The sequence below is a fragment of the Lolium rigidum genome, chromosome 6 (genome assembly GCF_022539505.1).
Source record: "Lolium rigidum isolate FL_2022 chromosome 6, APGP_CSIRO_Lrig_0.1, whole genome shotgun sequence".
In the NCBI taxonomy this organism is placed as follows: domain Eukaryota; kingdom Viridiplantae; phylum Streptophyta; class Magnoliopsida; order Poales; family Poaceae; genus Lolium; species Lolium rigidum.
In genome coordinates this window covers 245,728,889-245,755,597 of record NC_061513.1, presented here as the reverse complement: position 1 = coordinate 245,755,597, position 26,709 = coordinate 245,728,889, and the positions used below count along the sequence as shown (strand labels likewise).

The window sequence follows — 26,709 nt, the reverse complement described above, 5'->3', positions numbered from 1 at the left end:
CAGTTGATGACCACGTCTAGACCAAAGGGAGCTCAAGAAAGCAAGCGATGATAAACTTGTTGTGCTGTATTCAGTGGCGTTCATCACTGGTTTCTTTACACCGTCTTAAACGGGCTACAGCTACGCAAGTCATTAACCAATTATCTCCATTGGGCATTACGCCGATTTTGATGGGTTCTTTTAAAATCTGTGATGAACACCCTTAGCTGTGTTCAATTCCTCGAGTGATCAGCATTAGCTCGATGGGCCTAATTTTTCGTCATGAAAAAACAATTAATTTACTGGAACTAGGGTTTGAGTCAACCATTAGCTCGAGTGATCAGCATCTTGCTATCATGATTCAAGCATCCACATCCGTAACTTCATCGGTTATACAAGCTGAAGCAAAAGCATTGCTACTAGCAGCAAGACTGAAGACGCTACTCAACATCGACCTGCCGATCTTTTTAACTGGAAATCAAAATCTGGCCAGGAGCTAGACGAAATTATTTCCCTATCATCTGCGTTGGACATGCCCTAATATTAACCGAGGTTTTCTTCTAACGATAGGTTATATACCGAGTACCCGTGGTTCTACACTTGGCAAACCTCCAAACACTTGGCATCGGTGGTTTCTCCAGCGGTGACCGTCCATCCATGGAGGAAGAGGCAAGGTAGGTCTCCATGTCCATCTCATACCCAAGCAAGTTCTTCCACGAGTCGCCGTCATCGGCGAGCTTGTTGATGACTTTGTCGTGAAGGTTCAACACGAAGGTGCCCCTGTGCCCGCTAGGCCTTCCCATGGTGAACAGGACGAGACCACTTTTCTCGCCAAACCACCGCAGCTTGATCGCGGTGTTACGGTGTGACATCTTCATCTGGGGCATCCGCAAGTGTTTCTCGTCACGACAGATCCCTTTGGTGCCAGTGCGAATGTTGTCTTCTTCCTCAAACTCAAAGTAGGAGAAGCTGGCCATCATAATCTTCTCTTGGTGCACGACCCCATGCCGTAACTGTGGATCTTCCTTTGGATACAACCTCTTGAGGATCTTCAACGGCCTCGCCCTAGTCGCCTCTATCCCCAGCTCCTGTTCACCACGCCGTAACCTATTCATAGGCAGTACTGAAACTTGTTTGTTTTCAGGCCATCTGGCTCTCTTGCCGGCTGTGAGGGGCAGCTTGCCTCTGGTGGCTCTAGTGGTGGTGGTGTTGTTGCTATGCTAGATCTAGCCTCCCACGCCTCCCTCATGGTTGTAAGCTTACCTTGGTCCTGTATATTGTAGTCATGCGACGGCGGTGAGTTCACCATGCTGCAACCACGGTAGCTGTGAGGCTTGGCCTGGGCTACAACCTCTCTGGTAAGCTACTATGTGCTATGTGATACCACGGCATTGTGCTGTGGCTGCAGTATGCTCTGGCCATCTGGTCTCCTAGTTACTAAGTTCTATTAGCAATAGTTTGACATCTAGTGGGACTTTTTTGTAGAGTTCCCGGTGATAGTATTTCTGGTTACTGATGATTGTTTTATGGGCCTACACTTGCTGTCATTTGGTTGCTGTCATTTGGTTGTGAATACCCACAGTTGTGTAGACTTAAGAAGTACAACAATAAGAAAATATTGCTAAAATCTGGCTGTGTTTTAAAAGTGATACATGGAGGTAACTTTTAGTTTTGCTTATTCTGTATTTTGTTAGCTTCACTTGCATTCCTGGCAATAAAGTGGCTACAAGTGTCCGGCGAGTTATTTGTTTTAATTATGGTGATTATGTTCATCTCATCACCTAGTTTGTAAGTTATGGTCCCTTTTGTTCTCTCTCTACCTCGCCAAACTGTCCTTTATTATCATGTAGTCGTATGTGTTCTTTGTACTCAGGTGTGTATCTATATTGACCACCAAGCTCCGGGCGGTTTGTTTGTGTTCCGATAATTCGCACCTGAGCACTGTCAAGTGCCTTCTTTGTGTTAGCGCGTGTGTTGAGATATCTAGTGAGCAATCAATGCTCTTGTAGTTGAACCTCCTTTCTTTCTTTGTTGAAGAAACCAATGAAGTGTCATACTGGTGTATTGTAAGTTTCTTATCAGGTTTATCTTGGAAGCCGTATGTGTTCTTTGTACTCAGGTGTGTATCTATATTGACTATGAAGTAAGCAGGAATAAAATAAAATTCAAAATCGTTCATGGTTTTTTTCGTGCAGTATGATGTTGCAATGTGTATGCATGTTAACGATAAACCGATCTCATCCTTGATTCACCGAGTGGACTATCTTTCTAATTTTTAAAATACTGTGTTATGACAAGTCATCATTACCTACCGACGCCAGACTTGGCAGTTTTAAGTTGGATGATTTGTCCTACAAGTCACCATTCCCAACCAATGCCAGGCTCTACAAAGCTTCAAAACTGATCATTTAGAAAACCATTACACATGAACAAATTCAATTGCCCCCGTCGCACAATAATCTAGAGCTACACTAGAGAACAAAAAGAAAAAGTTAAGCTGGGATACCTTGAAATAAGGATTGATCGTATTGATTGATTCCTGGAAACGACCAGCTAGCCAATACCGTGAGAGAGGGAAACCCCAGAGTCAGCTGGAGAGCTAACCAAGAAATTATAGATATGTAGTAGAAAATGAGGCGTCTGCAATCAATTACAGGCTCCATGCCTGGCTTTTGATATTTTTTTTTCATTCGTTTCAAATAAATAAGTGCATAACGCCACTCGTGTCGCTGCAATGAGGAGAAAGCTATAGCTTGTACTAGCTTTTTGTTCTTGCCATTAGCATCGGCCTGAGGCGCCGCGATGAAGCGAGCCAAGAGACCTGGGTGAGCCGTCGACAGCATCGCTCGTGTCCAGCCTCCAGCGTGGACTCGCAGGAAGTCGGAGTTCATGAAGTGGGTACCATTGCTTTACCAATATACGCGGCACTCTGCGGGTCTAGAAATTCCCTCCACACAATCGATATACACATCTTTGCTAAGAAAAAGGGAGAGAAATGAATCAAACAGTGTGGTTTCTGAACATAGCTTCCCATGCATAACCCTACCACTGCGATTAATTAGATATGAAAGGGCGAGAAACCCGGAGACTACCTAATTGGATTGACTATATATGTATTAAATAGGTGACTCCTCGAGTTCTACGTCTACGGTTTATTGCATCTGCCATGTCAATGATCCATGACACCACCTAGATCTTGACCGTCCATCAAGAAACCAGAGAGAGAGGAGCGGAACGACGGGAAAACTCCCGCTCTTCTTCCCTCGTTAAGAATTGAAACATGCCCTTTTGCTCTATAAGTAAAGCCCCTAGCCATGTTGCCGCGTGTCGGCTGCGCGTGACTAGTGACTTAGACTTTGACTCTTGCTCGGAGAGGAGAGGAGAGGAGAGGAGAGGAGAGGAGAGGAGAGAAGAGGAGAGGAGAGCGATCGCCATGGCTGGCCGGCTGCCGAGCGACGCGAGGAGTTGCCATGGTGTGGCGTGAGCCGTCTTCGTCGACGTTTCGATGGCCGGTGAGTAGACGATCTTCAGGATACAACAGCTAGCAGGTAAATCGTTCGTCCCCGCCTACGCATCTCGGTTTGACGAGAGATCGGCGGAAGCAGAGCAGACAAACACCAAACACCCCGTCAAGTAGCCTTGGGTCTACCCTGTCGTCGACTCAAACCAAGCCCGCTCCTCCACGATACCACCGCGCACGCCGCCGACGCACGCTGCGCCCGCACGGCGCGTGCATGGGTGACCCGGCGCCGCCGGCGTGGATGGCGGCCGCGGCCCGCAAGTGGCTCGAGGACGCCGGCGCCATCGGGAAGGACGCCGCGAGCGCGCGGCGGCGGCCGCAGGGCGTTCAACGCGCTGCCGCTGTCCGGCGTGCGCGTGGCCCTCGCCGAGCGCGGCCGCGCCCTCTGCTCGCTCCGCGTGCCCGCCCACCTCACCGTGCGCACGCCCTCACCTGTCTCTGAATCGATTTCCTCTTGCTGGGCTGCAATTGATTCTACTTTGCGTGTGTGCAGGACGCGGATGGGAATTGGCACGCGGGGGCGATCGCTGCGGCGATGGACGACGTCTGCGACAGCACGACGGCACGACGGCGTGGTGGTGGTGGCGGTGGAGATCTCCGGCAGGGTTCGCCTAAGCACCGCGGGAGTATCGGGAGGAGGGAGGTGGCTAGGGTTTGGGGAGAGGGGGCACTTGGGGCGCCGACCTTGGTGCCCTTGGGTGGTGCGGCTGATGTGGTGGCCGGCCCCCTCCCTCTCCTCCTCATTATATAGGTGGAACCCCTAGGGTTTGCCCAAAGATTCGAATAAGAGTCCAACTCAAAACTTACCATATGGGTGAAACCTAGGGGAAGTGGGATTGCTCCCTTTCCTTCCCCTATGGCCGGCCATGGAGGTGGATTCCACCATGGACTCCACCTTCCCCTTGGCTGGCCGACTAGGGTTGGTGGAGTCCATCTGGAACTCCACCTTCCATGATGATTTCTTCTGGAAGGTTCTAGAACATTCTAGCGCCTTCCATAAATGCACCGGATCATTTCCAAACTTGGAAAGTGACTTCCTATATATGAATCTTATTCTCCGGATCATTCCGGAACTCCTCGTGATGTCCTGGATCCCATCCGAGACTCTGAACAACACTCGAACTGCATTCCATATTCCATTAACATCGCCAGCTGGGAAAGCCTAGACGCCATTAACATCGCTTGACTAGAGGTAGGAGACGGGTTTTAGACTTCCGTGTCAATGACGCGTCGGGCCCGCCACTCCCCGCCTCGCTTCTCGCTCTGTCCGGTGCGTCTGGAGCGTCCCTGTGGAGCGGGGACGGACTCAGGGCGCCGGACACCGTATTGGACCGCGCTGGACGGAAGGAGGCTTTGGGGCGCGACTAGGGACGAAAAAAATGTCCGGCGCACCCAAAAAGGTTTGGGGGGACGCGACTGGATATGCTCTCGGTCACTCAATTTGTCCATCAATCTTTGCTCGTTCAATGACTATAGCAAGCATATCAGTCACAGTATTAAATAACATAGGTGATAATGGATTGCCTCGCCTTAAAACTTTGTTGTGTGAAAGTCTACCAATGTTATCATTAACTTTTATAGCTATGCTTTCTCGAAAAAATAGTTATAAATTAGAGCGCGTCAGTCCTCAGAAAATAAAGTATGCTCTCATATTACACACTGAGACCACATGTATGTTCGAGCATGGGACATTTCGTCAAGATTTGCTGCGACCTTGAGATATTATTGTCACAACATAATGGTCAGTTTGTTGCCAGAGCGCCAACTCCCAGAGAAAAACGATACCAAAATCTCCATCCAGAGGTGCCACATTAGGTACCAGGTGATTGTGATCTTGAAGGGCTATGAGTTCAGGTTTTGTAAAGAGGCAGATGATTCCAGGCTTTGTTCTGTTTGTTTTGGAAACACAGATAAGGATGATAAGGCCGGCGAAGGACCCCTAGATTTGCCATTTTCATTAATTAAGAAGATAGTTTGACCGATTAATTAGCGGGAAACCAGCTTAAGATCATGACATCCCTCGCCGACTGTCATGAAACACGACCATTGTGAAGGTAAATAACCCCGTGGCTGCCCACACAACCTACATGTATAAACGAGGCGAAGGTCTTCGTGGAGGTTGCCTTCCAAAAAAAATATCATTGCCATCATGCAGCGGCGACTCCGACATCCTTGAAAACCTTGCAAAAGCGAATGTGAAGCCGGCCAATGCCAAGCATATGACTCATCACAAAGCGTCAGAATGATCCAATTCAGAAGACTTAGATTTATGAAAATGTTTAAATTGAAAAATATTCAATTTGAAAAAATCTAATTTAAAATATATTCAATTTTGCGATATTTAGAAACTTTTATAATTTTTCAAAAAATACCTTTTGGTCCAATAAAGTGTTAACTTTTAAAAACAAAATTATAAACAAAAACAAACATGAAAGAGAGAATAAGAAAAATAAAAAATAAATTAACTATTGGGATGCAGCCCACAAAACAAGTCAGGGGCGTTCGGCACCCCAAACGCACTTCACATCTTAGCTCTCATTTTCGTCCTATTTCTCAATGAGAAACTCCTAGCCCATAAAATAGAAATGCAAGATCATTAGAGTATAGGCCGACAAAAAACAAACACAAGAGGATCAGGTGGAGGCTAGAGAATACTCTCTCCCCAATCTAATTTAACCTACATCCTAGCAAAAATCAGATAAATTAGTATTATATTCATTAGTACTTTCTCCATTTCAGTTTACTAGTCCCTCAATTTGGCAAACTTAATCCAAGGTATATATTACAAAAAAAAATATCATTAGAAACTTTAAGTTTTATACTTTATAATGGTATAATTTTTATGTTATATAATTTATATTATATAGATCAAATTGAGAACCTACGTACACGTGCATGTCTAGTAAACTGAGAGAGAGGAAGTACTAGTTTAGTCAATCCAAACTACACTGAAAGTACCTATGTCCGATAAAAAGAGTAAGACGACTTTTTATTTGGTCTTGTTAAATAAAATCTAGAATGTAGATAATTATGGAACAAAAAATTTAGCCTAAAATCAAAACTAAATCAGAACATGGAGTATATTATATACTCCCTCCATCCACAAATAAGTGTACTTCTAGCTTTTGTATTAAGTCAAACATTTTAAGTTTTGACCAACCGAGGAAAAAAAGTAGCAACATAAATAATAAGATTTTGATATAATTTGAAACTACATTTCAAAATGAATCTCGGGATACTAAATTAGTGTCATAAATGCTACTACTTTTCCTTATATATTTGGTCAAAGTTTAAAGTGTTTGACTAAACATAAAACCTAGATGTACACTTATTTGCATGGACGGAGAGAGTATGCAACGGCCGGTGGACTGAGACGTAAGGATATCTCAGTCCACCAAGACCTAGGCACGCCCTTCCGAAAAACCATTCAAATTACAAAAAAGAAAATTTTCAGTGATAATTGAATGGGTAGAGTATATTTTTTAATGTATAGTGTAAAAACTAACTTAGAAAAAACTGCTCTAGAACTGGATTCAATGAATAAGATATTGTATAGAAAATTTACTAAGAATTTGAAAATTCAAATTAATGCCGTACCCTTCAATCAAACTTAGAATAGTTTGACGAGAAATCGGCGGAAGCAGAGCACACAAACAACCCCGTCAAGTAGCCTGTCGTCGAGTCAAACCAAGCCCGCTCCTCCACGATACCACCGCGCACGCCGCCGACGCACGCTGCGCCCGCACGGCGCGTGCATGGGCGATCCGGCGCCGCCGGCGTGGATGGCGGCCGCGGCCCGCAAGTGGCTCGAGGACGCCGGCGCCATCGGGAAGGACGCCGCAGGCGGCGGCGGCGGCCGCAGGGCGTTCAACGCTCTGCCGCTGTCCGGCATGCGCGTGGCCCTCGCCGAGCGCGGCCGCGCCCTCTGCTCGCTCCGCGTGCCCGCCCACCTCACCGTGCGCACGCCCTCGCCTGTCTCTCAATCGATTTCCTCTTGCTGGGCTGCAATTGATTCTACTTTGCGTGTGTGCAGGACGCGGATGGGAATTGGCACGCGGGGGCGATCGCTGCGGCGATGGACGACGTCTGCGCGGCGGCGATCATGTCGGTGGAGGGCATTATCAAGGTCTCCGTCCACTACGACATCTCCTACTTCGCACCGGCCAAGCACCATGTGCGTTTTCTTGCCCTGTTCCTCCTCCAAAGGCAACAAAAAAAATCGTTTGTATATTTGGGTAAAAATGTATTCTTGCGATCGGTATGTTGATAGCAACCACCAATTTCAGCTAGCAATTTCACATGTCTAATCATTCAATTCTATCGGTAATCTAGGCTCTCAGTACCAGAAAGTGATAAACTGTTAATTTGATTATGAGGGATGTTTATGCATAATCAAATACTTCCATATTCTGACCAAACTGGTACTCAAATAAATTATCAGAAAGAACATTACTTATATCACACTGTTAGGGGCTTAGGGCGGCGATTAGGTTGTGTGGGCGGCGGATTATCATATAAAACTGGATTAGGCGAGTTTGGTCTTTCCAGGAAAGCTGCTTTTTGGGCCAAAAGAATCGTGTCAATTATTCCTTCTCAACGTGTGCTTTGTGAAGTCGTATTAGAGTATCCATCCATAGATGCTTTTTTTTTGAGCTTTCAACAATTTCTTATTCTTGTAACAAAGTTACTCTACAATCTCTTCTTTGAATAGTTAGGCTTAGGCCACAGACAATGCAATGGTGGTTTCTCCACCAAGACTTGCATAGTTTTGTTTCCTCTTCTGTCGTTTATGCAACACAATGCAGCGGTTATGTTACCATAGAAGGGATATTCCGGAACAAATTTAGGCTGTGGCATTTTCAGGTGCGGCACACCGAGCTTTAAGGACACATTCTCATCACGGTCCAAACAAAGTATTAGTTCCACATGCCAGCATTACAATTCAGACGTTTTTCAGTTTCCATCAAGTTCCATTTTTTGAAGTTGCAGAAATTCAGGATTGTTTTGACGGTTAATTGGCAGGAGCTCTGCCTTTGCATTATATATATATAGAACAAGCTGTTAAAACAAATCCAGAAATTCAGGTTTTAGCTGCTTTTTTTTGTTCTCGTGCATGTAAGTGTACAAGTGTGTTTTTACAAAACTGAAGTGAAAACTTGCTGAAATTTTTTTAGGACGAAGTGGAGATGGATGGGAGAGTGGTGGACCGTAAAGGGAGGATGACAGCGGTGACGACCGAGGTTCGTAAGAAGGAGACTGGCGAGCTAGTGGCGATTGGACGGCAGTGGATGACCACTTCCAGACCAAAGGGGTCTGAAGGAAGCAAGCTATGATAAGCTTGTTGAGTTGTATTTAGGGGCATTCCTAACTGATCTCTTTACACCATCCTAAATCGGCTAGAAGTCTGTAAGTCATTTTTTTTCAAAACTAACCAATTACCTACATTGGTCATTATGGTAGCGCTTGTTGTATGTTTGGAATATGCTGATTTTGACGGGCTCTTTCACAACCTTTGATGAACACCCTTAGCCATGTTCAATTCCTCGAGTGATCATCAATAGCTCAATTCACATAATTTATCACCATGAAACACAATTAGTTTACTATAACTAAAGTGTGAGCTTTACAATTGTTACTTGTATTTCTCACAAACAAATTTCAAAGCATATATTGTAGAATTTTTTGTATGCGTGAACTTTGTAATACACATTGTATGGTGCAATTGAGCTGAATGAAATTAGGGCCTCCGGTGCCTCTCTATCTCTGTTCAGAAAATATTACAACCCTCCCTAAGAAAAAGTGACTAATGGTTTCAGGTGTCGCTGGTACCCGATAACAGGCTGAAAACACTGACGTAACAGAGGTCTTCTTCTAACGATAGGTTATATACCGAGTACCCGTGGTTCTACACTGGGCAAACCTCCAAACACTCGGCATTGGCGGTTTCTCCAGCGGTGGCCGTCCATCGATGGAGGAGGAGGTAAGGTACGCCGCCATGTCCATCTCATACCCAAGCAAGTTCTTCCACGAGTCACCGTCATCAGCGAGCTTGTTGACGACTTCGTCGTGGAGGTTCAACACGAAGGTGCCCCTGTGCCCGCTAGGCCTTCCCATGGTGAACAGGATGAGACCGCTTTTCTCGCCAAACCACCGCAGCTTGATCGCGGTGTTACGGTGTGACATCTTCATCTGGGGCATCCGCAAGTGTTTCTCGTCACGACAGATCCCTTTGGTGCCAGTGCGAATGTTGTCTTCTTCCTCGAACTCGAAGTAGGAGAAGCTGGCCATCATAATCTTCTCTTGGTGCACGACCCCAGTGTACATGAAGAAGAGCCTGTTGTCGGGCGAGATGCCCAAGAGCCGCTTTTCTGGCCACCAATGAGGTGTGTCATACGGCACCAAGTGCATGTCCATCACGGCACCATGCTGGTCGAGCTGATCGAGGCGTGCCCCGAGCACCCCAAGGTCCAGTGCCCAGAAGGCCACTCCGCGGCGCACCACAGCTTGGCCGATGTCGTAGATGTTCGTGCTGGGGATTTCGACGCAGCACTCGGCCTCCCGTCCCCAGCAGCCAGTGTCCGAGGAGTAGCACTGGAGCACGGTCGAGTTCCCGGGGACACGGTTGTGGTTGTAGACGAGCAGCAGACGGAAGAAACTGTTGTAGCGAGGTGGGCGGAGGTCCTGGCCGGTGAGCAACGCGCAGCCGTAGTCTTGTATGGTGCTTGCTGATGAGACTAGAGGCGGCACGACGACGATGCTGTTAGGCATCATCGGGTTGCAGACGGCGAGGCGGAGACCGCTGGCGGCGTGGCCCTCGCGCCGGAGCTCCAGAACCAGGCGGCCGTTCCGGGACGCGACGGGGCGGGAGTGGTTCAAGAGCCCGCCGTCGTCGCGTAGCCCCGCGACGCTGAGAAGCCGCTGCTGGCCGGCGAGGAGGAAGCGAGCGGCGGAGGCCATGGGCACGAAGCACGGCAGGGATGATGCCGCTGCGGGCAGGTCTATCTCCGGCCGGTGGAAGAGGCCGACCGCGAGGTCTGGCAAAAAGCGGCCGAGGGGTGGCAGAGAGGGGGAGATTATGGAGGCGCTCGTGGCCACGACGCGCCCCCAGCGCCGGCACGTGGCGGCGCAGCGGACCGCAGCTGCCGCGTCCGATAACCCGGCGAAGATGCGGGTGAGCAAGTCGTCCGACAGAGACACGGTCGGGCTGCCGCTGGCTTTGCGGTGTTGACGATGTTTTTTGATCCGGTGGTGTTTCGCCTTCGTCCTGCAGGAGGGCGCGGTGTTGGCCGAAGAAGGACGGGGGCAGCGCTGTCCTGTGCGCGGCGGCGGCATCTCCTGCCGGTGGTATATTGATCGATAGATAGATGTGTTTGGCTAATGCGTGGATCGATTCCGCGCAATAAAGGTGGCGGGGGCGGACATGGTTTTGGATTCAGGGATAGAAACTCTCACCGGCGGCGGCACACATGGTTTTAGGAGCCTCATCCGCGTACATGGGCCAGGACGTCAGGCCCAATGGATGGAGCAATCAGCGCATGAGCGTAGCTGACCCCTGGGCAGCCTTGTTTGGGATTTAGGCCCGATCCGCTGCAGCACTGCCTGATTTCCGTTATTTCCGTTATTTTTTAATGCGGCGAGCGATGCGGTGGATTCCGCCGGAACTCCTTGCTGTATCCAGCGAGCCATCGATCGGTCGCGTCGCCTCCTTGTGTTTGGATGCAACCAATCGTTGACGAATTTTGACGAATTTTTTGTATCCTTCTCTCGTCCGTTGAACCCGGCCGCTTCGTCATCAGTACGGCGCGCATTTATTCTGTAGCGACAGCGAGTTTGTATCATTCGTTGCCTGTATCCTTTTTTTTAATTTCTCCCCGCCTACGCATGGCCAGCCCCAGACATTGAATTTCCTTGCTACTACATCAGTCACGCATTAATTCAGCCAAGCCCATCGATTTTCATCTTCTTCGTTTGCTTTGTTTTTTTTTTCTTTTTTCTTTTCTTTTCACGCAACACACAAGCTGACACGTCCATTATGAACCACCTAATTAACTACCCTTCCATTTCTATTCAACGGAGACTAGCTAGCTAGCCAACTGGAGCGACCAAAGTCATTCTTCTTTAAAACGAGTACATTTTGTGGGGTCGCCAATTTTGATGCACGTCTACACATGCACGTCACTCTCCTTATGATTTTCCTTGTGTATATGTTTTCAAAGACAAATACTAGTATGAAACAGTGTAAAATTATAAATAGTGTATTAACTCACTTTTCTAGGTGTATCTCTCACATGTATTAATTGCTAACGTCGGAGGCTTAAAATAGAGCTACCAAGGACAAACAATCACAACACGACACTGAGATTCGGTAACGCGGTTCTACGATCAACGCCTACACCCAACATTAAAAATGAGTAAATTCATGTGGGATCACCAATTTCAATGTACCGCCGTCGAGCGGATGATGCGCTGGACCACCGAGGAGGATGTTGTTGAGCGTCGTGTTGTGGCAGAGGCGCACGACGCCAAGCTTACGTGGGGAAGCTTTGCGACATTTTTGCTCTGATGGTGAGGTTGCACTTCTCGTCGAGGTAACAAGTAAGTAGGACGCCGCCACCGGCATATAGTGTCATTCCTTAATTGTTGAGTAGGTGGTGGCCGAGGCAACCATTAGATGGACTTCCGTTGGTGTGTGTGTGTTCGGCGAGCGAGCTCGATGAACGACGAGGTAGCATGCACGATGGCCGAACACCGACATGCATGGAGTTGTAGCGATGAAGGTGAGACGCTACACCAGTGAGGGTGACAATTCGCTCACGCGAGACAGTGCGTTGTGTTTCCTCTTCACCAGTGAGCATGTCGGTGACGACGGTCTGCATGCACACACCAGCGGATTAATTAGCCCCAAGTTGTTTGGCCCTTGTCTTCGGTAGCTCGACGTGAGGGTTATCGTTGTGAAGAGGAAATATTTGTGTGTGCATGTACTAGGGATGAACTAATGTTTGGGTCCATGAACCCCCTAGCTTCGTGAATTGAACCCTCTTAGATGATGTAATTGTGTGTGCTCCCAGCGGCTGGTGGAGCTTCCCTTGCTGAGTGTGGCTAGGATGGCGGCACGTGGAGTGCAGCGCGGCCACGGGAGCTTCACGAGCCCGCCGGGCCAGATGGGCCTGGTTTGCTCCTATAGATGCGTCCGGTCTGTCACCGCAGCTCGGCGGTGAAGGTTGCGCCCCTCCCGCGTGGCTGTTGTCCATGCTCTCCTCGCCTCGGGTTGCCTCCTCTCGGTTTCGTTGATCTTCGTCGCTGGGCAACGATGAGACGACGGTGGTGGTTGCGTGACCGTGGTGGCGCGAGTTGGTGGGCGGCGAGGTTGGCGGAGCATAACGGAGTGTCCGGGCCGAGTGCCTTCGGGGGATGGGAGAAATCCTTGTTGGATGGCCGACACCGACACCACGCTCGCGGGCGCCACCATTCCTTCTTGAGGGGCGTCGGGGTTTCCCCTTCCCACTACCCCTCCGCATACCGGGGAAAACCCTAGGCTTGTCCGGGCAGCAGCGTCGTCATCGTCGCTTCCCTTCTTGAAGGTGCTGCTTTGGTATGCGGCGCTTCAGAGGGCTAAGCTCGTGGTTGGAATCTTCCGGAGGGCGTAGCGGATCATCAACGTTTTCGTCGATCCGACTTTGTCAACTTTACTTTCTTTTTTCTTCTTCTTTTGTTTTCTCTTGGGCTTTGTTGTGCTGTTTGCCCCAGCGGTGGTCTACTGGTCTCTATCTTGTATCGGGTCATTGCTATATTAATATAGCGGGGCGAGGAAAGCTAGTATAGGTAGTATGATGGACTTCACTCGAAAAAAAAGGATGGACACTCCCTCCGTCTCAATTTACTAGTCTTCCACGTATCTATAGGTCGCCAATTCGATCTATATAATTTAAATTATATCATTAGAAAAAGAAGATCTAAAATTTCTAATATTATAATTTTTATAACATATAACTAATACTAATTTGATCAAATTTGTACACGAGAGGGGGTACCTAGGTGGAGAGTTCTACCGTAGTAACACACGTATACGCTATTAAATATGGACACGTAGTAAATTAACGGAAAAGCCTTGCATGATTTCAAGATGAAAATTAAAACCCGGTCTCCTCGAAACAAGGCAAAACCGCGAAGAGACGCCCCTTGAATGGGCGTGACAAAAGTCACAAAATGCACGCTTCACCCAACGCCTCGTTGATCGCGCGCTGAAGAAACACAACACAATTATTATACTTAGTACTTGAAGAAAAAGGAAAACGAAACGCACGCCACACCCACATCCGCCTCCTCCGGCCTCCACATCCGCCGCCGTACCTCCGGCTCCCCACTGCTGCCTCCCCTTGCGTCTCCAATCGCGAACCCTAGCAGGGCGCGCGGCATCGACGACGACGGGACCGGCCCACGCGACGCGCGGCCTTCTACCGGACCCAAGACCCGCGGCGGACTTGCTCGCCGGAGCGCGTGTGGGTCGGTAACACGACGCACGGTGCTCCGTCGAGCTAGCCTGCCGGCGTCCGCGTTCGCCCGCGCGCGTGGGCGTGGAAACCGGCCATCAGGAGGTGACGGCGCGGCTCTAGGCGCGCGTTCGATTCCCACGCCGTCACCCACCCTGCCTGCCTGTGCGCCACCGATGGTGTCGATCACCGCCGCTGTAGGGAGCACGCTCTTCCCGGCACCCGTATATACAGGCTCAAGGTATGATGAGATTTCCCTTTGCATCAGACTCATTTTCTTCCCTCAGTTTTCAATCTAAAAAAGTGTTCTTTCCCCCCAATTCAATTACTTCAATATCATATCTTTCCTCTGCTTCTTCACCGCTATTGCCATCAAGGCCCTGCTAGCTCGAGCAGGTAGACATCTTCAGATGCTCCCGGCCTCAAGTTCCAGCCTCACTTACCCATGGCAATAGTAAACCAAGACAAATTGTCATCTTATTTTCCTAGCGCTGTCGTTTTTTGAGCTTAAGTACTAACGATAAGCTGATGTGAATAAACAAGTCATTGCTACTTGAAGAAAATAATCTGCTACCAATACTTGCATTTACGTAAAGGAGCTAGACAGGGTTAACTGAACACACTAGTGATAAGCTACTGAAAACTCTAGCCAACAGTACTGTCAACATCTAACCATGGATTATTTGTCAACATTATTGAACAATACATAAGTATCATCGGTATTTTTGGGATGTCCCGTTTGAGGCCAAACCAATGTGTTCACATGAATGTCAGATTCTCAAAGAAAAAACAATGCTCTTTATACACTTTCTTTGCACAAATGTGTCCCTGTACTCTCAGTATTACTGTGGTATATACAGCCTTGAATATTATCTGGTTGCTTTCTTGATGTAGTAAGAATCTGCAATATGCATGGATATAACTAAAATGGTTTTCAGTATAACTGACTCTGGAGTGCAATTTTTATGCATTGTAATTGTCATCATTAAAACTATAAAAGCTTCTATATTGCAACTCATAGTAGTAGTTCAACTGTGTATCTATTTTACTGACTAGAACAAACTGAAATGGCTTCATAGTAATTACATCACTCAATTCATTTTTTTTCATCAAGAAATCAGCTCAATTCATTTATCAACTTGTTTCTCTCCTTGAGCAGCCAGAGGAGTTGATGGGTAGGAGTCAATGGGTTGGATAAATCGATGGAGATTATGTGTAAGTTCTCAGAGCAGTACGCACAGCGGTCCAACACCTTCTTCCACCACCCATGGCGGTACTACTTTTTCCCCTTTTCCGCTGTGACATAGCCTAGTTTCTCATGGTGCCAACTAGCTTGCCTCTGTGTAACGCGCCATTGTTTTCCAACTTATTAGTATGTGTTCTGTGCCTATACATGGTTGAGACTGAGCTGAAAATGTGGCAACCTTTTTGTTTGCATACTGGAGATTGTTGGGTCGCTGGACATGAAGCAAAGGACGTGACCATGGAAGCCAAGCCACAAGGTAATCTTGTGTCCCCTCTGCGCTAGTTCGAACCAACTCTTTTCTGTTCTCTAATCTCCTCTCGCTGATTCTTGTTGCCATGAGGAAGCTGCTGAGCATCAGACCAAGGTGATCCCGCTCAACGTCAATCATGTATCTAGTAAAGATAGGTACGATACAAACACATTCCTTAGCCTGCTACACAGACAGAGCATTCTTGTTATGGATTTGGATCCACTCAAAGCAACCATTGATTTTTTTGTCGAGGCATGTAAAAGCCGTCAAATCTTTGGTGCTCGAGCTAAGCAATTTGTCAAGCCATGTCATTACCATGCATATTTTGTTATGTCAGGTTCCAGTCTACTCTGGATATTATGTAAACAATTTCCTTGAAAGCCAATAAGGTCCAAGAGGAAAATGCCGATGTAAGATGAATGGAAATCATTCTCTAGTAGCACAAGCTGCTAATTGTAGCTTTCACCTTAATTCATTAATTTGAGTGAGATAGATAGTGCATTAAGGGTGACATAAAGATGATTATACCATCCTATATGAATAGGATCCAATAAACCATAAAATTCGAATAAAGAAATTAAGTAGGCTTCTCCTATTTGCATTCATTTAGTATTGTTGTCTTGTCTCAATTGCAGCGCCAAACTTCTGTTTCAGCTTGAGGTGTTTGTCTTGTCATAATTCTCATAAATGTGGAACATAGTCTGCAGTTTCAGTGAGCTAGTTTGTATTTTATGAATTGGCCTGGCTCTCTTGTCTTATGTAAATTTGATGGAAGATAAGTCGAGTGTTAGTTGTGTCATACTACTTCATGTTGTTGTCATTAACGTGAATACCATGATTGGATACATCAGAGAACTGTCATCTCGCATACCATCTTTCTGTTCGAGTAACTTGTATGGAAAAACATAATGGCTGATTGTTTTTCATGTAAAACCAACCCGTGACCTATTTAGTCGATGCTATTGTAGTTATATAACAGTTTTGCTGAAGTTGTTCCTCCTTCAGGGTAGAGAACAAGAATTTGATATGTATTTTTGGATAAAATCCCTAAACTCTCTTGGGTTGAAATACTACTCCAAGTTATGGTTGCTTAGCGCTTTGGTTCAGAACATAATATGCTGAATAAGAAATTTCTTAACAAGGTACTTAATGGGACATCGAATTATTATATATCCTTTAGCACGTGCATGTGGGTGTGATCCCGTTCTGGTTATCTCGTTGAATTTCTCTGGACCTCTGGTTGAGTCTATGCATTAGGTGTATGTGATATGAGTAGCTGGTAATTGGTCAAAACTCTCATGTTTTGCCTAACTTTTGTCCATGGCAGTGGCCACTAAGTTACTTCTAGCGTGCCATTAGATTTTTTTTAATGATGCTGGTCATTAGGTTCAGCTTGTATATCTATGTTACTGCGCTAGTGTAGTTTGCAATAAAGTAGTAGCATTTCACTGTTTAGATACTTTGGTCATATGTTAGTAGCTAACCGTATTGAGCACTTCAAATGATTTTCCAAATGAGCTATTGCCAACCATGTTTTGAGATAAACCATACATCGAAATGACAGGGCAACAACCTTTCCCCTGTTTTGTACTTTATAACATATTTTGTATTCTCTTATGTCCTTTGCCATTGTGTTTGACTTACTGGTTCCTTTCTTGCAGGGGAGAGATGGATGCATGTGGCCCTGATGCAAGCAGGAAGCAAGGGGAGAAGTTGAGCTGGTCGATGGCCGGGAGGGCGGGAGCCTTGATGTCATGATGCCTTTTATGATCCGGGCAGTTTGGATATGTGGTGAGCAAGTGTAGTAGTGGCGTCCCGCTTGAGGTGATTTGCATGTATAGCTAGACGATGGTAGCTAGCTGAGTGTGTTGTTCTTCCTGATGTTAGCTAGTTGATGTGCATGAGATCTCCAAACTCAAATTATTTTCATGGAGATGTTGTGCATCATGCTAGCTAGCTAGTGGTGGTGGCCATGTTTGCCAGCCCGAAATCTGTTGCTATCTGCGCGTCTTGATGATGGTCTATGTATAGCTGCCAATGCTAGTTATCTATTAAATTTTGTTCCAATTTCATTTTACTAGCTTATAGATGTATAGCTGATGTCACCATATGCTATCTGATGGATGTATAGCTGTTGATGTTGGTTGAGTTTAATTTTCTTGCAATCTGATCTTACTAGCTTAGAGTTAGTATGGTTCCAACATGAAAAATAAACCTAATTTGTTGCCTTGTTGTAATCTGAAGCTAATTTAATGAGCTAGGCCTAGTAGTGACTGGTTATAGATCTTCTGCTATTATTTACATTTTTGGAGCAATGATGCGTGCATGAACAAAGAAAGTCTCTTGTTGCCATTTAATTATTTGGACAGTGGGATGTAAAGAACAATCTTGTACTAAAACTTGTATTTTTCAGGTTCAAGGCCCGTGGTGTTTTTCAGCATCTTTGACGAAGCCGCAGAAGGTTAAACTTTTCCTCACTAGCTTATCGTATTCTTGATATTCCGGTTCATGTATATAGCATATGCTCCACTGACATAGAAGACTGAACAAATTCTTTGGGAATGAATTATATATGGGACTATAAGTGCATTTATACGGGACTATAAGTGCATTTATACCTGAACAAATTCTGGACCCAAGGGATAGTTTTGTGCAAGAATACCTGGCTTTCTTTTTTGCTCATATTAATTCATTGCATAATATCTACATAAGTGGTGCTCTTTGTTCCACTTGCTTTGACAATGCTATCTGATTTCACTTGTAATAGATATATAGAGAGACATAGGGATTGCAACCTGATGCATATTTTTTTTCTTTTTAGTGGCCGGCCATAAAACTATTTCAGTTTAGTTCTTAATTTACTTGATCAAATTACTTTTGTGATGTAATGTAGTCCTTTCCCTACCTCTTGGACCTATAATAATGTCTTCATCTCCTACACTTGGATAGTTGGCTCGACATAGAACTGCATTTCTTCTTCTCTTATATGAGAAAGAGTGCAACTTTTCAGTCTAATTTGCGTATTTCTTCATGGAATTTTGATGTTGTATATGTCTCTGGTAGTTTCATCTTTAACATGGCGCTGAGTATGCCATGTGCTACCCAGCCGGGAGCTAGCTTTGCTCGATTTTATTTTATCTTCACCTGGGCATCTATAAGTTTGGATATATCGCGACATTTGTTGCATGAGTGTAGTAGTATTATCACAGCTGATGTTATATATGCATACATAGGTGATGCTATATGTTGTTTCCCCTGCTAGCTAGCTAGCTGATGTGCGTGTACTAACATAAGTCCAAACTAAATTATTGTTCCTGATGTGCATGGCAGCTATAGCTGGTGCTAGCCTAGGCTGCAAATAAAACTTATTATGCTGGGAGAGCCTAAACTTGTCATTGGTTTCACTGTTTATTTAGTTTTGTTGCAATATGTACCTAGAAGATTTATCTTACGGTGCTAGATCCACCGGGGATGATTCTCGTTTTGTGGCAATTTTCTTTGCATAATTCATATTATTATGTATCACACTTTTCTATGAGTGTCATGTAAGGTTCAGAGTAGCGTAAACCTGAAACCTTCCCGGTGAGACAGCGACATGCATTCAGAATAAGCTAAACCTGAAACTTTGGGTTATGTTAGTAATTGTCACCTATCGAACATTTCTTATGCACGTCTCATTGCCTGATCTAGTCAGTACTCAGTATGTTATATGTTGTTTCTGCGCTAGTAGTTTCATGTGCTGTACCTAGAGGTGATTCTTTCTTGTCCTGCATGTGATGTTGGACAACCCTGTAATATGAAATCCGTCCGATAGATTTCTTAGGTGATCCTGGGATTATACATGCTTTTCTAGAACATGCCATGCCTAGGGTACTCTGTAATATGGCCTGCTCACCCAGTTTTACTGGAACACCTTCCAGCCATCACATGCCATTAGTATGAAGTTATGAATGAACACTCAATATCGTCACTTGTTGAATATTCATTATTTGTGTATGTAGATTCTGATGCCTAGTCTGGCCTAGTAAATCTCGTTATTGTTTTGGTAACAGTTTCCTCTGGTCTGTTTTCGTGCAGTTGATGGACAAACAAACCTTGTTCAACCAACCAGTGCTAACCGGACGTGATGCTTGAGCGGTACATGGGGCAGCAGATTCAAGTGGCGCTCGCTCGTGGGGAGGTGGCCAGGAGGGGGGCACCACCAGGGCTGCCTGATTCGTACAATGGTTTCTGTGTTTGTTAAGATTCGTCGTGACTTGTTGTGGAAGGCCAATAATTATGATAAAAGAGGGGCATGCTTAGTCAGCTGGAAGAATGTTTGTTGGCCAAAGTCGCTTGGAGGCCTAGGTATTTTGGACCTCAACTTGTTTAGCAGAGCCCTCCGGCTAAGGTGGAAGTGGTTTGAATGGACAGACGGGAGGCGGCCATGGGTTGGAACTACAGTGCCATGTGACCAAATTGATTTATCCCTATTTGATGCTTGCACTCAATTTTCCGTGGGGAGGGGTAATATTGCTATGTTGTGGACAACAAGGTGCCTGGACGGGGTTGCCCCGGCTGAGATGGTGCCTAGTTTGTTCAAGCTGACTAGGCTTGAAAAGCTTACGGTTGTACATGTCATGCCATGATGGATGACAAGTGGATGACGGGACTAACCTGGATCAACACGAAGATCCAGCTTTGGGAATTCACAGAGCTATGGATCAAGCTGCAAGGGGTAAACCTCACCGAGGAGGATGAGATCGCCTAGAAGCTCAATGCCTCATCCCAGTATAGCTTGGCGTCTGGATAGAAGGCACAGTTCATCGGGTCTTACCCTGTTATTGACTACAACATGCGCTGGAATTCCAAAGTTCAACCCAACTGTAATTTTTTTATGTGGCTTTGGCTGAGGCAGCGTATTCTGATGGACAGTATGCTGCAGGCTAAAGGAATTGATCATGGGAGCATTGCGCTCTATGTGAGCGGAATCAAGAGACGGTTGATCACCCCATTATGGGCTTCCCATATGACGGTTGTCTAAAGAGTCTGGTAATTACTAGCCCAATGGACGGGTGTTTCCGACCTGCAGATTCGACGACACCAATTCTCCTCTCTGGCTGATTTGTGGAGACACATGACAGGTATGTTGTCAAAAGATGAACTGATGGTTGCCAGCTATGGAGAGTGGCACCTATGGAAGGAACGATGCCGAAGAGTTTTTCAACAGAAGACACTAAAATTCAAAAAAAAAAAGCAGAAGACACTAATTGACCGGCACTGTTGGAACTACTTAAGGATGATCTTCTGATACTGGGAGCCTATCTACAGGAGAAAGCTCGAAGAGATGAGACAGGCATGGAGCCTATCTACAGGAGAAAGCTCGAAGAGAGATGAGACATGCATGGAGCCTATTGAGAGCGAGTAGCCCGCTCCGTCTCTGTTTTCCGTTTCTCATTCTTTTTTCTGTTTTTTTCCCTTGTCAGCCAGATGCTCTCTATCTTGTATCAGACTCTTATTCGCTGAACTGAATTGCCACAACATGCTGTTTTCCTCAATATAAAGAAAGATGTTGTAGTGGGTCTGTTAGGTACTAGCTAGTCGAGTGTGTCCATTTGTTTGTCATATAACATCCATGTACATAGACTGAGTTCACACCTGGGCATTTTGGTCTGCATGTACGTACATGTGTACTTTGACTTGCTAGTGGTTTTCCACATTATTTGGTTCTAATTATGCATTGTTTTGCTGTGTGGCCAAAACTTCCAAAAAACTGTAGAGAGCATGTCCAAATTTCTAGCAAATTTACCAATGCAGGGAGGTGTTGCCTATGGTATGATAAATGACACGCATGGACCCTCTCCTTACGCTCATATATATCCAAATAAAAGAAGAAGAGAGTACTAAAATAGCTGGTTTGTTTGCACCGGGAGGAGGCTAGCTTGTACGTGTTTTTTGCTCTTGCTATTAGCATCGGCCTGAGGCGCGACGAAGCGAGCTGGGTTCGCCATTGACAACGTCGCTCGTGTGTAGCGCAGCGTGGACTCGCTGGAGGTCAGAGTTGATGAAGATGGTACTGTCGGGGCTAAACCTCGCAGCCCCTCTCTCTTCTTCGACCTCTCAGCTCTATCTACTCACGGCCTAGAACACACACGCGTGGAATAATAAACAGACTTTGCCGTGGCTCTCTTCCTTACACCACAGGCGTTGCATTTTCTTTAGTTTCTCATTCACTAAACAAACAAAAGTACAATGCTATATATAGGCAGCACAGACAGCTGGACGAACAACCAACTAATCCTAGTTTCGTGCCACTCACCCACTAATCCATGCACTAAGTCCATGACCACGTCTGGCTCCTGGAATCTCTCCACGACTGAGACTAAGAAACTAAGCTTGGATACGCATGCATGGCTCTAACAACTCTCCATGCATCAGCTTGACCGGATCGCTCGGTCACTTAATGTGCAGCTCGTTGTCTTCAGATGGTTCAAACGGCATCAGCATCTCGCCATCGAAGCTGCACCGAACAGCAACCTTTCGGCATCTCGCATTGCCCGCCTCCGCTGAAACTCGTCAGCTTCGTACGCTTCACACCTAACACCTTGCTGATCTCCAACTTACTACACACCTAACTACATGGATAGGAAATACAAACATCCAAACCTCTAAACTAGATACAATGTCAAGATTAGAGCTAAACACAGCGCAATCGAGAGAAATGCAGACTCGCCGTAAGTCCAAGTTGATGAAGAGGTTACCACGGTGCAATCAAGATGAGTCTGGAAAAACAAATTGGATCACATGCTTTGTAAACACAGTTTTCCACGCGTGACCCTACCATGACTAATTGGATCTGGAAGATTAAGGAAGCGAGAAGCCTGGAAACCAACACTGACTACACCTATTAACTAGGTGACCCCTCGAGTTTTACGTCTGCGTTTATAGCAGCTGTCATGTCGTATGTCTCTGATCCATGAAACCACACAGATCTCAATCGTCCATCAAGTAACCAGAGAGAGAGAGAGAGAGAGAGAGAGAGTAGAGGAACGATCGGAAAAGCTCCCGCTCTAATTTTCACCTCATCAAGATCGAATTCAAACATGTCCTCCTTTTGCTCTATAAATATGAGCCCCTAATCACATTGCCGCGTGTCGGCTGCGCGTGACTAATGACTTAGAGGAGAGGAGAGGAGAGCGATCGCCAAGGCCGGCCGGCTGCCGAGCGACGCGAGGAGTTGCCATGGCGTGGCGTGAGCCGTCCCCATGTTGCCGCGTGTCGGCTGCGCGTGACTAGTGACTTAGACTTTACGTGTGACTAGTGACTTAGGAGAGGAGAGGAGAGGAGAGGAGAGCGGTCGCCATGGCCGACCGGCTGCCGAGCGACGCAAGGAGTTGCCATGGCGTGGTGTGAGCTGTCTTCGTCGACGTTTCGATGGCCGGCGAGTAGACGATCTTCAGGATACAACAGCTAGCAGGTAAATCGTTCGTCCCTGGTCTAACTTTGGCTTCCTTACCTGTTACGATTTTTGACATTTGGATCGGCAGAGAGATGCTAGGATGAGGTATGCTTTGACATTTTTGCGTTTTGGGTTGTTTCTTCTGATTCCTTTGAAGCAGCTGGCTTTGTTTATTTGGCCTAAGGAAACAAAACGACCACAGCTAGCTCGATTTTCCTAGCTCGTAGCGCGCGAGTCTCTGAACCCGGACTTCTAGCAGTTTAGTTTCTGAACCCGGAAACAACAATACTGTTTAGTTTCTGAACCTGGAAACAACAATGCAGAGCGCTGAACCGGGCGAAGAGAACGGCTTTATGGAGACACAGATGGGGAGAGATCGAAATGGAAAGGGGACGGCGTGGAAGGATGACGCCGGCATCCGGCCACACGTATATAGTTTGCTCCCCGGCGCGCGGCATGGTGGCATCCCCTCTCCTCTCCGTCCCGTCGCCAAAGTCCAAAGTCATAAGTCACGGCACGCGCTGCCGCCCGCGGCGGCCACCATGGGCTTCTTTTATAGATGGAGATGGAGAAATAAGGACCCTGTTTTTGGAGCAGGAAACAGAATGGATGGACGGATATGTCTGCTGGATGGGCACCGGCTTGCCGGAATGAAGGGCGGAGATGGTTTGGGGGCACGGATCGGTGACGTGGAGCCTTGGAGATGTGGCAGATTAATTAGTGAGCGGGACTCGCGCGGTGGCCCGGATCGGATTAGAGGGCATGCGACCCGACGACGGATAATCAATGACCTGCATAATCAATGGCCGCTAATCGATTTCCTTGAGCACGTACGTGATGTGCTGCTAATCAAACGATCAACAAGACGACGTGCGTGCGAGAAAAGAGGCTCTTCTTTGTTTGGTTGATGGATCCGCACGTCACCTGCATACGTACACACACGCGTAGGGATTCGTAGCATAGAAAACAAAAAATTTCCCACCGCAATAACGAATAACAAGCCAAGATCTAATCTAGTAGATGGTAGCAACGAGGTGAAGATCAACATACCCACGAAGATCGCTAAGCATTAATGAGATAAATCTCGTGGTTGATGTACTCGATCACTTGCCGCTTTCAAAAGCGCGTAGAAGATCTTGTCGGTGCCACAATCGGGCAGCACCTCCGTACTCGATCACACGTTCGGTGTTGATGACGAAGTCCTTCTCCCCGTTCCAGCGGGCAGCGGATGTAGTAGATCCTCCTCGGAATCCCGACAGCACGACGGCGTGGTGGTGGTGGCGGTGGAGATCTCCGGCAGGGTTCGCCTAAGCACCGCGGGAGTATCGGGAGGAGGGAGGTGGCTAGGGTTTGGGGAGAGGGGGCACTTGGGGCGCCGACCTTGGTGCCCTTGGGTGGTGCGGCTGATGTGGTGGCCGGCCCCCTCCCTCTCCTCCTCATTATATAGGTGGAACCCCTAGGGTTTGCCCAAAGATTCGAATAAGAGTCCAACTCAAAACTTACCATATGGGTGAAACCTAGGGGAAGTGGGATTGCTCCCTTTCCTTCCCCTATGGCCGGCCATGGAGGTGGATTCCACCATGGACTCCACCTTCCCCTTGGCTGGCCGGCTAGGGTTGGTGGAGTCCATCTGGAACTCCACCTTCCATGATGATTTCTTCTGGAAGGTTCTAGAACATTCTAGCGCCTTCCATAAATGCACCGGATCATTTCCAAACTTGGAAAGTGACTTCCTATATATGAATCTTATTCTCCGGATCATTCCGGAACTCCTCGTGATGTCCTGGATCCCATCCGAGACTCTGAACAACACTCGAACTGCATTCCATATTCCATTAACATCGCCAGCTGGGAAAGCCTAGACGCCATTAACATCGCTTGACTAGAGGTAGGAGACGGGTTTTAGACTTCCGTGTCAATGACGCGTCGGGCCCGCCACTCCCCGCCTCGCTTCTCGCTCTGTCCGGCGCGTCTGGAGCGTCCCTGTGGAGCGGGGACGGACTCAGGGCGCCGGACACCGTATTGGACCGCGCTGGACGGAAGGAGGCTTTGGGGCGCGACTAGGGACGAAAAAAATGTCCGGCGCACCCAAAAAGGTTTGGGGGACGCGACTGGATATGCTCTCGGTCACTCAATTTGTCCATCAATCTTTGCTCGTTCAATGACTATAGCAAGCATATCAGTCACAGTATTAAATAACATAGGTGATAATGGATTGCCTCGCCTTAAAACTTTGTTGTGTGAAAGTCTACCAATGTTATCATTAACTTTTATAGCTATGCTTTCTCGAAAAAATAGTTATAAATTAGAGCGCGTCGATCCTCGGAAAATAAAGTATGCTCTCATATTACACACCGAGACCACATGTATGTTCGAGCATGGGACATTTCGTCAAGATTTGCTGCGACCTTGAGATATTATTGTCACAACATAATGGTCGGTTTGTTGCCGGAGCGCCAACTCCCGGAGAAAAACGATACCAAAATCTCCATCCAGAGGTGCCACATTAGGTACCAGGTGATTGTGATCTTGAAGGGCTATGAGTTCAGGTTTTGTAAAGAGGCGGATGATTCCGGGCTTTGTTCCGTTTGTTTTGGAAACACGGATAAGGATGATAAGGCCGGCGAAGGACCCCTAGATTTGCCATTTTCATTAATTAAGAAGATAGTTTGACCGATTAATTAGCGGGAAACCAGCTTAAGATCATGACATCCCTCGCCGATTGTCATGAAACACGACCATTGTGAAGGTAAATAACCCCGTGGCTGCCCACACAACCTACATGTATAAACGAGGCGAAGGTCTTCGTGGAGGTTGCCTTCCAAAAAAAATATCATTGCCATCATGCAGCGGCGACTCCGACATCCTTGAAAACCTTGCAAAAGCGAATGTGAAGCCGGCCAATGCCAAGCATATGACTCATCACAAAGCGTCGGAATGATCCAATTCAGAAGACTTAGATTTATGAAAATGTTTAAATTGAAAAATATTCAATTTGAAAAAATCTAATTTAAAATATATTCAATTTTGCGATATTTAGAAACTTTTATAATTTTTCAAAAAATACCTTTTGGTCCAATAAAGTGTTAACTTTTAAAAACAAAATTATAAACAAAAACAAACATGAAAGAGAGAATAAGAAAAATAAAAAATAAATTAACTATTGGGATGCAGCCCACAAAACAAGTCAGGGGCGTTCGGCACCCCAAACGCACTTCACATCTTAGCTCTCATTTTCGTCCTATTTCTCAATGAGAAACTCCTAGCCCATAAAATAGAAATGCAAGATCATTAGAGTATAGGCCGACAAAAAACAAACACAAGAGGATCAGGTGGAGGCTAGAGAATACTCTCTCCCCAATCTAATTTAACCTACATCCTAGCAAAAATCAGATAAATTAGTATTATATTCATTAGTACTTTCTCCATTTCAGTTTACTAGTCCCTCAATTTGGCAAACTTAATCCAAGGTATATATTACAAAAAAATATATCATTAGAAACTTTAAGTTTTATACTTTATAATGGTATAATTTTTATGTTATATAATTTATATTATATAGATCAAATTGAGAACCTACGTACACGTGCATGTCTAGTAAACTGAGAGAGAGGAAGTACTAGTTTAGTCAATCCAAACTACACTGAAAGTACCTATGTCCGATAAAAAGAGTAAGACGACTTTTTATTTGGTCTTGTTAAATAAAATCTAGAATGTAGATAATTATGGAACAAAAAATTTAGCCTAAAATCAAAACTAAATCAGAACATGGAGTATATTATATAC

At 46.2% G+C, this 26,709-nt stretch overlaps 1 protein-coding gene, 1 long non-coding RNA gene and 1 pseudogene across 2 annotated transcripts; all 3 read left to right on the top strand.

Moving 5' to 3' along the window:
* Window positions 1-3,713: 3,713 nt before the first annotated feature.
* Window positions 3,714-5,442, top strand: LOC124663900 (annotated as a pseudogene).
* Window positions 5,443-7,248: 1,806 nt separating this feature from the next.
* On the top strand, window positions 7,249-9,018 carry LOC124661597 (acyl-coenzyme A thioesterase 13-like). The gene is made up of 3 exons (XM_047199477.1): window positions 7,249-7,455; window positions 7,533-7,673; window positions 8,674-9,018. The coding sequence occupies exons 1-3, from the start codon at window positions 7,255-7,257 to the stop codon at window positions 8,830-8,832; spliced, it is 501 nt and encodes a 166-aa protein (XP_047055433.1). The 5' UTR covers window positions 7,249-7,254; the 3' UTR covers window positions 8,833-9,018.
* An 8,203-nt stretch (window positions 9,019-17,221) lies between these two features.
* Window positions 17,222-21,049, top strand: LOC124661600. The gene is made up of 3 exons (XR_006990232.1): window positions 17,222-17,276; window positions 17,899-17,946; window positions 19,563-21,049. It is a non-coding gene; the product is annotated as an uncharacterized LOC124661600 (long non-coding RNA).
* The last annotated feature ends 5,660 nt before the right edge of the window (window positions 21,050-26,709 follow it).

Excerpts from the sequence above, each read along its gene's own strand:
- LOC124661597 (XM_047199477.1), top strand. The coding sequence starts at position 7,255 with ATGGGCGATCCGGCGCCGCCGGCGTGGATGGCGGCCGCGGCCCGCAAG. Across the intron at positions 7,456-7,532 it reads GCGTGCCCGCCCACCTCACC|GACGCGGATGGGAATTGGCA; the intron begins GTGCGCACGCCC and ends GCGTGTGTGCAG. Across the intron at positions 7,674-8,673 it reads TCGCACCGGCCAAGCACCAT|GACGAAGTGGAGATGGATGG; the intron begins GTGCGTTTTCTT and ends AAATTTTTTTAG.